The sequence below is a fragment of the Chiroxiphia lanceolata genome, chromosome 14 (assembly GCF_009829145.1).
Source record: "Chiroxiphia lanceolata isolate bChiLan1 chromosome 14, bChiLan1.pri, whole genome shotgun sequence".
NCBI classification, from domain to species: domain Eukaryota; kingdom Metazoa; phylum Chordata; class Aves; order Passeriformes; family Pipridae; genus Chiroxiphia; species Chiroxiphia lanceolata.
The window spans coordinates 11369356-11385760 of NC_045650.1; the positions used below are offsets into that span (position 1 = coordinate 11369356).

Sequence of the window (16405 nt, forward strand, 5' to 3'; positions counted from 1 at the left end):
CTGTGAATACTTTCTATTTGGTAAATAAATTCACCTTATTTAAAAATTAAGCAGAAAAAAATTCTTTCAAACAAAAAGCACCATAGTGCTTTTCTCCTCACTCTGAATTTAGTGAAATTAAATACTCACATAGACTCATGGACATTTTTATCTGTCTGCCTAATCTGTCAATATAAATTGTTGCTGGAGTGATCATTTCCACCCTACAGAGGGTAGAAGACTGTGCCAACCCCTAGACATGACAGGCTCTGGATCCCTGTACTACCAGAGAGGGAATATTGCAAAGCAGAGCTGGCTGAATATCAAAGATTTTGATTTAAAAAATATTTTGTGATTTAAAGAACATGAAATAAATACATGACATTTGCTCAGCTTTAGTGTTCAATTATGCTTTCAGAAGGGAGTCATTAGTTGAATATAATATTCTTGTGACTGTGTGGTGAAAGCCACATAGCACCATAATCACAAGATTTTAGACTCTCCCAACACACACTGGTTTTGCTCTGCTCAGCAGTTAATGAGGGGACGGGGTGGAGAGGTCCCCAAGCTGGTCTGGGTTCTAGAAGAGCAGAGAAGAGTTGCCAAGTAGAACCACCCAAGACTTATGAAGTCCTAGGCCAAAATAATCTAAATTAACTTCTAAGCAGCTCACACTGCTCCTGCCAGAAGGTACCAGCCAGACACTGAACACACCACTGTGCTCTGGCTTTGGGAAAAGGTCAGGTACAGGATGTCTGGACACACACAGACCCGTCCTGCACGGGGAGCATTTATTGCTCAAAGCATACACCCATCATGAACAGTTCTTGCATACTTCCAGTGCTCCTCAAGATCCTAAATGATGCATTGCATCTTTAGATATCTCTTAAATGCAGGAGACATCAAACCTACAAAATTATCTAAACTATGTCTGGAAGAAGTTGAAAATTGACCAGCTATTAAAGTGAACTCATCTCAGCTTTTCTTTTGCCCATACTAAGCACAGTGTAAGGTAAAACAAAACCCTTTGACTAATCTATTTATTTCTACACTGGACAAAGAAAGCAAGGACTAAATCAACTGTCTTTTAACCAACTAAGAAAGGAAACAAATATCATGAAATGAGAATTACCTAAATAACTTGAATGGTCTATAACAAATTAAAAATATGTTTTCAGCAACTCCTATGATGAACTGCTATGTTGTGCTCACAACTTACTGTCCTCAGGAAGTATAGACAGGAACTAGGTGACAAGAAAAACAGGAGCTATGGACACATAAACAGCTATCTGCCACATTTTAAAGCTCTTTACACTATGACCATGATTTAAGACTTTATTCCCTCCTTTCAAGGTTTGAGCACACGGTTTCCCTAGGGGAGGTATCCTACAATTAATGACTTTAGAACCTGCTACTTGAGAGAATGGGAGTTGGAAGTGTGCCTTCACAGGTGCCACGTTACAGAGGCATCTATACAGACATTATAGTGCTGTTTTGAACTTGGCACCACTGCAACAACTGTCAGACTGAGCAGGAAAAAAGACACTCCAGAAAGCTCCCTTTCAAGCAGTACTTTCCTTTGCTCCAAGGAAGCCCAAATTCAGAGGTTATTATTCAAAAAAATAAAGATAGTCAAGTTACATCTTTTCTCCCTGCCTCCCAGGGACAGACAGCTATCTACATTATGAGACTCAGCATATTACAAGCTGGCTGCTTATTTTCTATCATCATCTAATATTTTCAAGTGCAAAATCCTCAGCCCCCATTGAGGAAGGTTGAATTCAAAACAGAGACCAGGAAATGTAAAGCAGCAACACAGAGCATACAAAAGTTAACACTAAGTAGGAGTGCACTTCCACCTTTCAGCTGCAGTCAGCAGGACTAGGAAGGAATTAGCAGTTGCTACAAACAGAAAAAGCCAACTTTTTCCTAAGTCACTGGAAATGTTATTATTGTAAAACTGACTCTTAGCAGACAGATCCCTGCTTCAAAAACAGCATAAGCGGAGAAGAAAATCCCCCTAAAATCCTTTTAACAGGACATTAAAGAATAAAGAAAAGCGTTTGTAGCAAAGAAACGTTGGCAGTTGCAGTCTGAAATGCCGGTAAATGACCACAGTGCTCCCTCTGGTGACAACAGATGGGGCGAGTCACCTGCCGTGAGAATCCGTGTCAAACTCCAGCATCAGCCACGGCAACACACCTTCCTCCTTTGAAACTTCATAGCAATACAGCAGGTACTTCCACTGAAGAAGGATTAGAAAGACTCTAATGCCACGATGAGTTATCATGCTTAAACCTCAGGAATGTGTTGTACATTACCAGAAATAAGTTTTTACACCAGTGATGCTGCCAGGTGTCAGTCACTGCAGCACGCAGAGAAGAGCATGAAATGAGATTTCGGCTTAGAAATGTGGATTTGGACTTAAATTCCATTTCAGCACCAGAGAAACCATTTACAAGGGATGAATGCTCTGGAAGGAGGTGAAAAAACGTTTCTATCCAGTAGGACATATAACCTTTAGGAGCTCATACAAAGGATCTCAGTAAACCAAATTCTAACTAGTTCTGTACTGGAAAATGTTTGGATCAAGTGTATAGTTCAGGCCAGTACAGTAAGAGTGGACTGATGACAGCAAGCCCATAGTCAATGACACCTTTCCCTGTCAATTTATTAAAGGAAGTTTATCAGTTTGTTTTGCCAGTGTGGAAATCTTTGTTTAGCTTGTGCCTAGATAGTCTTTGGCCATTGAGAGTTTCTCAATGCAGTGAAACCGGATAGACTTGAGAGATGATGAAGAAATGTTTAAGGAGGGCTAATAAGAGATCCATAACAGGCTGTGTTTGGTTATGCCCAAATGACCTCACTGACAGACAGGGAGCCGTTTGCCAGGAGGTACAACTCACCTGTGCAACTGGTGCCCTGGAAATGAACTGCTGCAACAGGACCTAGTGGGAAAGTTCCTGTGATTCAGAAAACATAAGCACCAGCTTCCCTGCAGCTTCCAGGTGCTATCCAGGGAGCAGTCAGTCCTCTACAACAAGCAACATTATAACGGCTCAAGGTCCTTGGAAACATTTCAGTTTGTTTTTTTTCTACAAAACATTCTGTACTGTCAGTCACCTTTGGGTGAAAACAGCCAAAACACACAAGCAGGCTGCCCAACTGCAGGCAAAGCATCACAAGAGCAATAGCTTCTGCAGTTTCGTCCACAACAATTAAAGATCTCTCAGAGTTTGATAAGACTTGCTGTGATACACAGCATTTCAACCCTCATCTGTCCTTCACCATCCCTTGACATCTAGAGACACTAGGATATTAACACTTGCCCAATTTTACCTTCTGTCATGATGTTCTTCTCTGATGAGAATCAACTCCCAGAAGCGTTTGATGAGCCTTAGTTGGGATGAATGAGGCAGTTTAGATCCCTGAGATGCTGCAGGAGACTTTCTGAACACAGGAATACATCCCTATGCCAGCTATTCTCTTAGCAGGTTTTCATGATTTTTCTGCTGGATTCCAAGGGGAAAAAGGAGTTTTTGTTATATTACACTTGAAACTTTAGTATTGCAGAAGGCAAATTTGGTTCAGGGGCACAGATTATACAGGCTGGCAAGTGTCCTCACTCTAGCCCACTCAAACACTGGTGCAAAGCCATTGTCACTGATGTGTCCTTGCTGGTGCTGCATGTCCTGGTGTGCATCACTGCAGCTTCTGGCATCCCCACACACCCCCACTTCTGCCATGGCAAATGAGACCTGGATTTACAGCAGTGACACACAGGTGCCTGCATGGTGAACTGTAAAAGCATGGCAGGTTGGCAGCCTGTAAGTCTTATTAGGGATTTCAAACATCCCAGGACAGGTGGTGGTTTGATGGCTGTGGGTACTGAGGGTACCAGCAGATTCAGTTCCTGCTGGTAACAACAGTGATCAGACTGTCTGTGCCCACAGCTACACAGGATAGAGCATACACAGGAAAAATCCTCTCAGACAGAGACCAAAACTAAGGACAGGCAGCTTCAAGTACATGATCTTGGGTTATATCATTCACAACAATGAATTTTTTCCCTATGACACGATTCTTGTCAGATTTTGTGGATAACAAATGCCTCTGGTTAAGGAGGGGCCAGTCTGCTTTCTGCCACTAAGAACCAATAAGATGCACCACTTTATTTGTACTTTCTGCCTGAACAGTGACTCTGCAGGCCCTGTATATAAATCCCCCTGCTCTGAAGAAGATACCACATAGTTTCATCAGAATATCTTTGCTATATGTCATCAATTTTAATTCCAACCTGTACTTTAATATGCACATAACTATTTTCAAATACAAGGAAATTTTGAAGTCAACAGCATCAGAGCTTTCAGTAAATCCTTCACAACTTCAGAAAAATCTCTATAAACATTGTGTAAAGTAGATACAGAATGTACAGAGAACAGTTTTCTATACAAAAGTGCATTTTAGCATTACAATTAGCAGAGAACCGTGGGGAAAAAAAAATCAATTTAAGCAATACCATATACTCTAATGTATACCCTCACCTCTCCCCCTAAAAAAAGACAAAAAAAAAATCAGACCCCCCACTTTCCCCTTGCTTTGGTTATGAACTATATTCAAGGCTTCGATATTACAATTTTTTTTTTTACACTGAAGAATTTATTTGTCATTTGGAAATGTTTTAAAGTTAGCCAGATGAGAGAGAATGCAAGTATGATTCATCAGAGTTAACAGTCAAAATATACAAGCTTTGAATATTACTAGGATGTGCCCTTGACAGATTAATAAACTATCTTTGCAATCCTTAAATGGACAACTGCATACTGACTTTTCTATGCTCAAGAACTGCAAGATCAGTAAGCTTAAGAATATTAAACCAATAAATCTAACAACAATTGCCATGAAAATCTGGCTTAGAAGAATGAATTGTAAGAGCTCCCAAAACAGTTGGGTTTATTAATATTTATAGACCAATGCATCAGCTGATTTCAAAGTTGAAAGAGTGTTAAGAGAAAAGAAACGGCTTCAGGCCATTCAGCATAGATGAACAGTAAATACTGCCATTTTTATGTTTCTATATTGTATATGTATTCTGATGTAAATGCATGTACTTAAGTTCAAGCAGGTTGGTTTGGGTTTTTCCCCCCAGAGAATGCTCTTCACAGGTTTCAAACCACAACAGGAGAACCAAAATTTAGGCCCAGGGAAGTCTTGTAAAGAATTTTCTTGCTCTTTCAAGTAAGCACCCCATACTGAGCATACTGTAAGCATCTTTTTATCAGTTTCCCAGAAAAAGAAAAATAGATATCTTAACAGAGACAAAAGATGACATTAGATACACACACAGAAATCAACCAGGTTTGTCAGGCAGCTTTCTTCCTCATATTTAAAATCATATTAGAAAAGAATGTTCTCTACTGTTTACAGTCTTATTGCAATCAAACTTTCAGTGCTCCTTCTAAGCCTTTATAGAGAAAAAGTTACCATGGAAGCAAACTGTTACCTTTACAGAGTGTAAATTAATTACATTCATATTGCAGTGGGTACAAAGCTCCTACATACACAGCTTCAGTACCATGGAACCATATAAATCTGAGCTTTTTCCTGTGTGCCTCTATGTTACTTTTAAGCTTGACATTTGTGCTCTGTGAATAAAAAGCAGAGATTTGATTAAAAAAAAAAAAAACCAATACTAATAAGAATGCATTATTTTAGCAGTCTGTTACTCTTCACCTGAACCCAGTAATCTACAGTTGTAGCCACAATGGCCAACACTTAAACTGGCAAGACCAGGTTTAACTAAAATTCCAACTGTTTGACTAATGCCATCGGTATTTAACATAAATTCATAGAATCATTTAGATTGGAAAAGACCTTTTAAGATCATTGATTCCAACTCTAACACTGCCAAGTCCACCACTAAACCACGCCCTTAAGTGCCACATTTACTGTCTTTTAAACACCTCCAGGGATGGGGTCTTCCTGTGTAAGCACAGAGCACAAAGCAGGGAAAGACAGGATTCTGACCAAAAACCTCCCCCACCACAAATTGAGCATGTCACTAGAACTATGGAGGATGAGAAAACAAAAGGGAAAAAAACCCAAATGTGAGAACTCTTGAATCCCACAGCTACTTCAGGCCTGATTCTCTGAGGTCAAAGACAACATTATATCTCTGAGTACTTGGCAAAGAACATTCAGGCAAGATGTTATTCTGCATTCTTACCAGAACATTCAGAGTTTTGTATTCTTATGTTACAAGCATCCTGGGTCTATGAGATCACAAAGCTATAAATTACTACCATGGAAACCCTGGAAATCCACTCTCTTCTTTCATTTCTACTGTCACACAAGTGATTGAAGTACCTGCTGGAGATAACACACCACTATCAGCTATTGTGGCACCCAGGACCTTTTCATCCAATGTGACAAGAAACTGGACCCATTTAATCACTTGGATTAATTTATACTTACATGCTCAACCTAAGATCAAGGTGGAAATACTACCCTCCTCATTTCATGATCCCTGGAAACTAGTAGACAGGTGACCAAAACAAACTGTACCTCATCAAAATGAGGGCGTCTTCTCTCAACAAAACCTGAGGCATTTTAAACTCTGCAGAACTGCTGAAACAGAAAAAAGTTACACACTTTCATGCTCCACCACACTGAGATATTCAGAGTTTCCATTCTCTACAGTATTGTGTGCATTTTTCTTCAGAAAAAAAAATTCAATCACATTACAAAGTCACCGCAGAAAAAAAAAGTTGTACTGAACTGTGACAGTGAAATATTTCATGATGAATTCATCCATTACCACGCAAGAGTTTAAAACTGCACCCTGAAATTAGCTGAATTGACAGCAATTAAATTTTGTCTTTCAAGGAAATACTGAGAGGTAACAGACACTTGTGGTTAGTGGCCAAATAACTGGCCATATGGGATAGGTAATACTTGAGCTTAAAATGACATTACACGGCTTTTAATCAGTGAGTGGACAAGTCTGGGCACCTGTTGTACAGCAGCAGTAAGAGTGAATAAAGTTACACATACTAGTTTGACTATGGACTCTTTCAGAGGCCATTGTTCAGATATTTTACTGGTCAGTTTATTTTGAGTCTACAAGGAAAGCTACTTCTGAAAGAAAAATACTTCTCCTGTCAGGGCTAATAAGTCTGTGCAGGACATGCAAAATTAATGTCAGCAGTCTTAAAGCTGACCATGCAATTCAGCAGGATTGGGCTACATCGTGCAATTACAGACACCTGTGGCCACACTAAACTGCCAAACTCCTTAATTCAAGAGCAAAATTAAAGCAATGAAGCATCAAGATAATAAAAAATTACTAAATTCAGAATTCAAAAATACTTTCATAATCTTTTAAGTTTCACATTAAAATTTAGAAGTATTATTTTTATCTCAGCAGGGGGGAAGGAGTTCTGTAAAAAGTAGTTCCAAAGTAGAGACATCTTAAAGATGGTCAGAATTAGGAAACAAGTTAAAACTACTTTTACTTCCCTACCTGAAAGCCACAATTTTACCTCATTTTCTCACCAACAGAAATTTCAAAAGCCAATAGACAACAAAAGGAGATTCTGATACATGTCATGGTGTAACGACCCACACAGAAGACACCCTCAGCTAAACATACCATTAAAAAGCACAGCTGCATTAACTTAAATTCTCCTGTAAACAACATGAATCTATTTAGATGTGCTTCTGGGGAAGAAAACCACTGAAGTTGTGTGCCACTTGTTTGCACTTCTGTTTCCAGTAGAGTTCTTAACCACTGTTAAGTAGTGTCCTAGACAACTTAATTGCAGATTAGTGCACTTTCAATGCATAAAGACATTTTTATTGTAATCTTTTCATAGAAATAGAAGTGATGTACTGGTGATAATCCTAAGATATTGAGCAGCTTCTGAAGACTAAGCCTGCACTTCTTGGGGGTTTTTTTAATTCTAGTTGCTTCCTAAGAACTACATTATTAGGCAGTATTTGTTACAGATTCCCTGCATTAGAAGTCCTGCTTCTTGTTTTCTGTGTAGTTTGAGTTAAATCACAACTTTTAGAAAAGAATTTATGACAGCACTTTGATTTTGTACAATTCAAGAGCAAGACTGAAGAAAGCCCCACAGAATAGAAAGATTTTTCCTCATGCTAAACAATCTTCCTAATAATGGGAAAGGAAGACAGAACAAGTCAAGTGGGATACTAACTCTAAGTTGTAAAAAAAGAAGCTGAAGCATAGTAATGCATGCTTTGTGTCATCCAAGAGCACCCCTAGACTTAAATCTTGCAAGTTAAGTTAGCATATTAGCCAAGTTCAATTTCCTTAAAATTGTATTTACTCAGCAGCTTTTCAGAAGACAGTTAAGTTTCTGAATTCTTTGTTGCAAAATTACTCTCAAAAAGCTGAAGTTACTCAATACTTAGACCTCCTTAGCAAAATTACACTTGAGAAAAGATCTGGTTTATGTTGTTAACACTAATCAAAATTTGGTCAGGAAATATATGTAAACAATAAGGATAATACATTTAAGGCTTAGAAAGAACACTGATAAATTCACCCCTGTCACATTAAAACATCCACATCTCCTTCATGGTCCTCCTCAGTCACTTTTAAAGAGAGCACTTCTTCATTAAGAAATAATCCACTCAGTCTTTCTTTACGAGCTTGTCTCTGCTCTTTCAGCTGTCTCTTCCGTAAGGCCTTTTGCTGTAGTTTCCGTTGCTTGGAACGTTTCTGTCAAAATAAAGAAGAGACAAAATATAAGATTTTGTTCTGTAGATTAGAAAACACTTCTAAAGCTTGCAAATATAAATTAACCTCTAAAAATAACATCTGCTCTGAAAAATAACTAATATGAATTCTTAGAGGTGGTGTAAACAGTCATCCAAAATTGTATCTGATATTAAAATATCAAGACCCATTTACCATATCTGAGTTATGAGGCACAACATTACCCTGTGATGTTGCACAGTCGAATTTTTGATTGAAGGAATCTTTACTGCTGGGGAAATGTTACAGTCTTACATTAACAAACCCAAGATGTTGAAGAGCAAGCAAGAATTGCTCCTCTCCTCCACCCCTGATATTGAAATTATAGAGACACGACAAGTGCCACAGTAATACTTTAAATGGAACACGCTTCAGTGGGTCACTCCTCACCACGTCATCTCATGAGACATGGAAGAATAAACTGAAGAAGATTCAAAAAGCCTGATGAAACTTTTAGTTGGGAAAAAAAAAACAACACAAAAGAAAAACAAAACACAACCAAGACAGTCTTTACTATCCAGAAATTATGCCTAGATTAGGGTGATCAATCTTAAATAATTATTTTTTTTAAACTGTGTGTGTTTTTAAGTTAGATGCATAAGCCTTTACTCAAGCCCACTCACATTACTCTAAACAAAAGGAATTAAAAACCTGCTACAAACATCAGGCTTTCTCTTAGAAGAGAAATTATGGCAAGAGCACGAGTTTTAACTCCTTGTGATCATGTCACACCAAACAGTCAACACTGGTTTATCTAGATAACTCAGTTACTGTGTTCCTTCAGGACAAACATCCCAGGTAAGATCACATAAGCAAGCTTAAAGAGTTAAGACAGCTTAGTGCAGATTTACATAATTAGAAACTTTACTTTTGAATCCCGGATCCTCTCTGCAGCACTTGAGGACAGGTTACTATCGCTGTGCGCTCGACTCATGTTGGCACTCGAGTTTGAGGCGGAGTTGGCGACGCTGGAGCCGCTGCTGCTGGCTGAGCTGACCATGCTGGCACTGCTGCTGCTGGCACTGGCACCACTCACACCACTGGTACTTGCACAGCTGTAGCTGCTCCTCTTCCAGCTCTCCCTTGCTGACCGCTGACGAGGCCCGTGTTCCTTGATGTAGTTCCTCACCTGTAGGACAGAGGCAGCAAAATTCCTAAGGCTTGATAAACACTGCACTGAGATGCTCCTTTCCATGGAAAAGGCAATTTGCCTATTAATGATCGAGTTATTGGATCAATTCAGTTAGACTTTTAAAATATTTTGCTGTGCCTGCTTAAATCCCAAGCCATCTGGCAGTCACCCAGAGAACTGAGTTAAAATTAGCTTCACTACAGAAGGAACAAAAATAAGTAGCAAGGTTTGGGATTTTTTCTCCTCTCCTGTTTCCTACTACATTAGTTAATTTCAACACCAAACAGGAACATCAGTCAAGTTCAACTAACTAAGCTGTTTACTTAATGTATCAAACCCCTTTATTTTGCTAGGTATACTCAAACAAAAATGGGTGTAAATAAAGCAGTACTTTTGTACTGTAAAACATTCAGTGAATGTTTTCCAGTTTCAATCTTCACTTTCATCGCAGAGTAACACTGAGGAATTCAGCTTGTTTGGACACTACATCTCTTCCCAACAACACATCACAATAGTACAAAGACTAAGAAGTGGGATGTATCTACCCTACCAGTCAAGTACCCTTCTTTGTTATAGTTCCTATTCCGTTACATCTTTAAAATGCGTTTTTATCTCCCTTTCTACATGAAATTTATGGTCTTCCCCAACCAATCCCAATCTTTTAGTTTTAAATGCTAGTTCATATTCAGTGAGCAAATGAAGATCCTCAGCTAGTTGATGGCCATGAGGTGAGGTACACTGCCATAAGCAGCACCAGGTCTATAGTACACACTCACCAGCTTAGACTTAACACATACTGAGAATGTACAGTCACAGTCTCATATAAAGGTTTCCCTCACTGACAATATTGTGCTCTAGTGTATATCTCTATATCTAATGATTAGATATAAAAATTGATCACAAGTCCACATGATTTTCCAAGACATATCAGATGCTGAAACCCCAAAGTCAAATGTACAAACTTTAACTCACCTGTTTCAGTTTTTCATCTGTGAGACAGTTCAATTCAATAATGAATTCACTATCTGTAGGTGAGATCTGAGCAGTAGGATCAATAATTTTAATAATATCAAGTTGCTCTCGAAGGCCCATTTCTGTACTGACTTTGCGACTCAAGTATTCAATATATTCAACCTAGGATCAAAAGAGAGGCAGGTCATTTTAAAGTATCACTGATTCTAAATGAGAAACAGAAAAAAAGGAAGGACCAACAGGATAAAACATGCTCAAATATCACTATTCTAGCCTTGAGTATCCTTAAAAACTCAGGGTGAAAACTTGAGCAGGCATTAAACTGCCTCTTACGGATCCAAAAGACAAGAAGATTTAGTTTTGAGAATCAAGCAGTCCTGTATAGGTCTGAATTTATACCTACAGCAATCAGGATGGCATTTAAGTTGTATCTTTTAATGGAAAGTTCTTCTGTACATTGCAGTTCTCACACAGGAAAAAAATGTCACCTGTTCATCATTTGTCATTGCGCTCCACGGAAGTTCATCAAGATTCCTATGCTTGTTTTTCTTTTTCGGAAGCAGACAGGGAGAGCTTGGAATACTAGGTATAACATCAGAAAGCACATCACTCCCACTAGTAATGTCGCTGCCAGGCAACTTGTAACATGCAAGAGAAAGAACAAAGCTTTAGAGTACAGTAGGCAGATTGTAAATCACTCTAACACTATTAACCATTCAAAACATACTGTCAAATTAGCAAAGCTTCGATTATCTCTGCACTCTAACAACTTCTTTGTAATTACTCATAACTCCCTCAAATCTTCCTACAAACAACAAGTGCAGCAAACTCAATTCATACTATTCTCTACTTATCAATTCTTTTTAAAAATTTGCATATAAGAAAACAGCAGAATGGTGTGGCATTTCAATTACTTCCCTTTTCCACCAGTGGAAATTGTCCATTACAATCCAAACTTAAATCTAAATCCCCATTTCAAAGTATAAATCTAGTTTAAGGAATATAATTTCAAAGTCGGTCTGTAATTCATGCCACACCCCATAATTACACAAGAATATTCAATTAAAATTACTGTCATTTGCCTGGAAGCAACTGCAGAACTTCAGCTAGCTTCATTTATACATGACACATGATTTCTGAATGCACTTCCAGTTGAAGTGGGACAGTTGGATTACTCATGCTCAGACTCTGCCAGATAACACCATAAAGAGCTGCAAAAAAGTCTTTCCAAAATTTTACAAGTCCAATCAAGTATGTCTCTTAAGAAAAGTTTGTTTTAAAAAGCAAAGAGTGATAAAAAAGCTAGTTACCAGTCAAACATGCTGTCAGCTAACTAAGGCTTAAGAAATTACTTCTTTTCAAAACAATTGCCAAGTTTATCAGGCAATTAAAATTTCACAGCTCAGTGAAGCTCTGAATCTTTGGGATCCAACCTGAGTCGTTCCTACAGGCTGCATTATACACATTATACACATGCACTTGTAACTTCTGCAATAAATAGAGGCCAGCAGTTAGATTAACCAGTCAGAAATTCGGAGCTAATCTCAGAGCACGTCTTGAGTTTATTTGCATCTTCTGGAACAGGATCTGAGCCTTCTTAGTTTTCAGTTCTTATAGTGCCCTTAGGACTCTACATGCTTTGACTGAACTTTACAACAAAATTTAAAAGTATGACCTTCACTCACTCCTCCAGACTAAAAAGGTTGGAATAAAACTAAACAAAACATTTCTTTATCACTCAAGATTCAGGTATGTGCTCCCATGCTCAGTAGTTACAAAGAAACAAATGCTGAGAAGGTCATTTGGTCTGTTCAGCCTGGAGAAGAAGAGACTATGGGGAGATATCACAGCTGTCTGCAGCTCCCTCACAAGGGGAAGAGGAGAGGCAGGCACTGATCTCTTCTCTATGGTGACCAGTGACAAGATCCAAAGGAATGGTCTGAAGTTGTGTCAGAGGAGGTTTAGGTTAGGTATTAGGAAAAGGTTCTTCATCTAGAGGGTGACTGGGCACTGGAACAGGCTCCAGGGCAGTGGTCACAGCATCAACTCTGACACAGCTCAAGGAACGTTTGGGCAACGCTCTCAGACACATGGTGGGATTCCTGGGGCTGTCCTGTGCAGGGCCAGGAGCGGATTTCGATGATCCTCGTGCGTCCCTTCCAACTCAGGATATTCTGTTCTATCCAACAGCTTTTCAACTACAACCAAACCCAGCACGTAACAGTCTACACAAGATTTTACATTTACAGTGGAACTAGTTTACCTGCCATTCAAACTCACTGTCTGACCAATCCCAGTACGTGCTGATAGAAGAAGAGACGTCACTGCAGACACTGCCCTCGGGGAACAAATCAAAAGAGGTGAACTCCTGGTCATCCAACAGAGAGTAACAGTCATCCTGATCACCAACAGAAACCGATGAGAACAGCTCCTCACTGCACTCTGAGCTGGCGACGCTGGTTCCACAGGATGTCAAGTTCCACCTGCAAAACATGACAAAACAATTAGAAAGCAGCAAACGTTGGCATCACGTGGCCTGAAAAATTCTTTTAAGCCTTTTAAAAGTATCTCCACTTCGCTTGCATTACACATGGATTTTATTGAAGTTATAATTATGGAAATTGACGTATTCTAGTTTAAAATATTTTTTAAATCCATAAACAACACCAAAGGGAACCCAAGGCCAAAAATGGCCAGGAAAAAATCCACACACAGTTAGTATAATTACACCTTTATTTTAATATATTATCACTTTCCACCCCAGAGCCACGACTCCTCTAGTATGTGAATTGCTTCTTTTTGCTGTTGGTTGGATTTCTAAAATACACTGATCTAAAAATAAAATTTTCCATATGTTTGGATATTTAAACTTTCACGTAAATTGAAATAAGCAGAACTAAGAAGTTAATCAATCAGACATCAGGATAAATAGAAGTCAAAAAGAAATTCTAGGCTGATAATCCCCCACAAAACTGAGGCTTAATAAGGAAACACATTATGGATTCATTATTCACAACTCCAAATGTCAAAAACATTGGACATGCTATTGGAATAAAACAGTGCAAAATGGGAAAATGACCTGTGTGAAAATGCTACCACGCCAAAACTAAACACTTTTTCCACCTCATTATTTCATTTATAAAGCTAGTTAATGCTGTTGCTAAAGGAAAGCTATTGAGGACTCAATTTTCACAGAACAGGTTTTTTGCTCTAATGAGAGTAAGCCAGAATTTAACAAGCTCATGAAATCAGTCTCCATATCTGGATTTATTTTACATATTGGTGAAAAGTAGGTCGAGACAAATATGAGTCAGCACAGCACTGCAATATGGCCAAAACAATTTGAAAAGGGCTTCTAAAATGCACCACACAAACCCACACAATCAACTCCTTTCCATCAGCCTGTCCACTTCAGCCTGGCTAACTAGAAAAACACTCTTCTCCCATACAACTGCAAAAGCCAAGCAATCTCATCGCCCTGAAGGGCTGGTCCTCACTGTCATTATTTAAGCTGCACACCAGGTTGGCTAAATATGTTTGTGATGGATTCACTCCCACATCTACTTGGCCAGCACTGAACTTATCCAATGTTAAAGACATTTCCAAAACTCCTCTTTTAGCAGATTCAGGAGATCCTGCTCTCCTTTCTGGATCCCTTACAGAAATGCAGTGTTTCACCGGTTCAGGCTTTTGTGGGCAGGGCAGTCCATTGGTACAGAGCAGAGCACGGGTGTGGTGACACAGCACACTTCTCAACATGACTACAGTTACAGAATTCATGAAATATTGACGAAAGGAAAGACAGAGTGGACAAAGTTTCCAGACCCATCAAAACAAAAAGTGAGGTGCAGGGGCTCTACCACCACCCCACTGTGCAGATACTCCAGGTACAGGCAGACAGCCCTCACCTTCTCATACCCAGGGGGGTCTGCCGGGCTTGCTGGGGTGAACTGGACTTACAACAAGTTGGAACTACATTAAAGTTACTCATAATATTAAAAAATAGAAAGCCTTATGCAAACAGCACAGATTGAGCTGTGCATCTGCAATGGCTTAATGAGTGTGTGTCCTTGCCCAAAGAAGCGAGATACCCCCTCAGGATGCCTGAGTTACAAACCTGCATTTGTAAAATGAGCAAACCTAAGTAACGCACTTGGGAAGTGAAAAGCAACACAAAGAGAAACTCACAAAACAACTATCAAACATTTATCTTACAGATATGCTAAGAGTATTTCTTACTGCTCATATCACAGTTGTGTGTTACGATTTAAGAACCCTATCAAGAAAAACGTATCATATTTGATTAAGGTTGTTTGTGCTGAATCATTTAAGAATCTATAATTAAGAGTTTTCCCTTGTGAACAATACTTTTAAAGTGCAATTTCCATGATTTCATACAAATTCAACTGAAAGATTACCTTATTATTCATAAATACTCTTCATAGTGGTGTAGTAGAAATACTAATAATCAGTAAAAGTATCTTGCAATTCTGGAACAGGAACTAGAACTATCCCACACATATGTTCGTGACTGAAATCTCACAGACTGTTCTCAAAAAAAGAGCTATTTCCATATTCAAGTTCAATACTATGCATTAGCAGAATTACGTTCTTAGGAAAGCAGGACTGTGATTTTCACTTTTGGAATTTCTTTGTAGAGCTGTATTTGCACTTTTTGAATAGATCTTTTCTACAAATTACACGCTGAATAATTTGGCGATCATTAGTAGCATGGGATTGAAATGTTTCTGCAGGAGTCGGTGCAGTCACCAAGCTGCCTGACTCATTCTGAACCTCTACAGGTTGGCCTGGTGTCCATGCAAGGTCTGCTTTTAACTCTTATAAACACACCACTCTGCAGCTGACCATCCTGCAGCGCTCAAAAATTACCAAAAATCTCAAAAAATAAGACATTTGGAGGGGAACGAGGCTTGGAGCAACCTGGCTCAGCGGAAAGTATCCCTGCCCAAGGCAGGGGGGGTTGGAACTACATGCTCTTTAGGGTCCCTTCCAACCCAAACCAGTCTGTCATCCTACGAACAAACACATCTTCCAAGAACGACCCAGCTCACATCGACAGGTGTAACGTGACGAGCCGAACCCCGACTAAACCAAGCGCAGGGTACCCAGCAGGGCGTGAGGAGCACCCTCAGCCCGGTCACACCCGCTCGCACCGGGCAGGGCAGCGGGGCAATGATGCTCGGCCCAGCCCGGGGGCAGCAGACGCCCTGAGGCCCCTCAGCACCCCCCGGGCGCACCTGTTGGAGTGGAAGCGGTGCAGCGGGTCGGTGCGGTGGCAGGACGAGAGCTGGCAGCCGAAATCGCTGACGTCCAGGCAGCCCTCCTCGCTCAGGCTCAAGCTGCCGCCGCGCGGCGGGTGCTGGTGCGAGAGCAGCGGGCACGGCTCCTCGGGGGCCAGGAACTTCTCGTACGGCTCCTCGGTCATGGCGGCGGGCGCGGGGGCGGCTCGGGAGGCGGCGGGGACGCCCGGGGCAGGCGGCGGGAGCGCCTCAGGCACCCGGCGGCGGCGGCGCCATCAG

The 16405-nt window shown here is 40.0% G+C and overlaps 1 protein-coding gene across 1 annotated transcript; it reads right to left on the reverse strand.

Annotated features, from left to right (window-relative positions):
* Positions 1-4230: 4230 nt before the first annotated feature.
* Positions 4231-16357, reverse strand: FAM199X (family with sequence similarity 199, X-linked). Its single transcript, XM_032702295.1, has 6 exons — positions 16124-16357; positions 13129-13348; positions 11354-11503; positions 10866-11027; positions 9630-9890; positions 4231-8725 (listed from the first exon to the last, which is right to left on the reverse strand). The coding sequence occupies exons 1-6, from the start codon at positions 16309-16311 to the stop codon at positions 8555-8557; spliced, it is 1152 nt and encodes a 383-aa protein (XP_032558186.1). The 5' UTR covers positions 16312-16357; the 3' UTR covers positions 4231-8554.
* Positions 16358-16405: the final 48 nt, after the last annotated feature.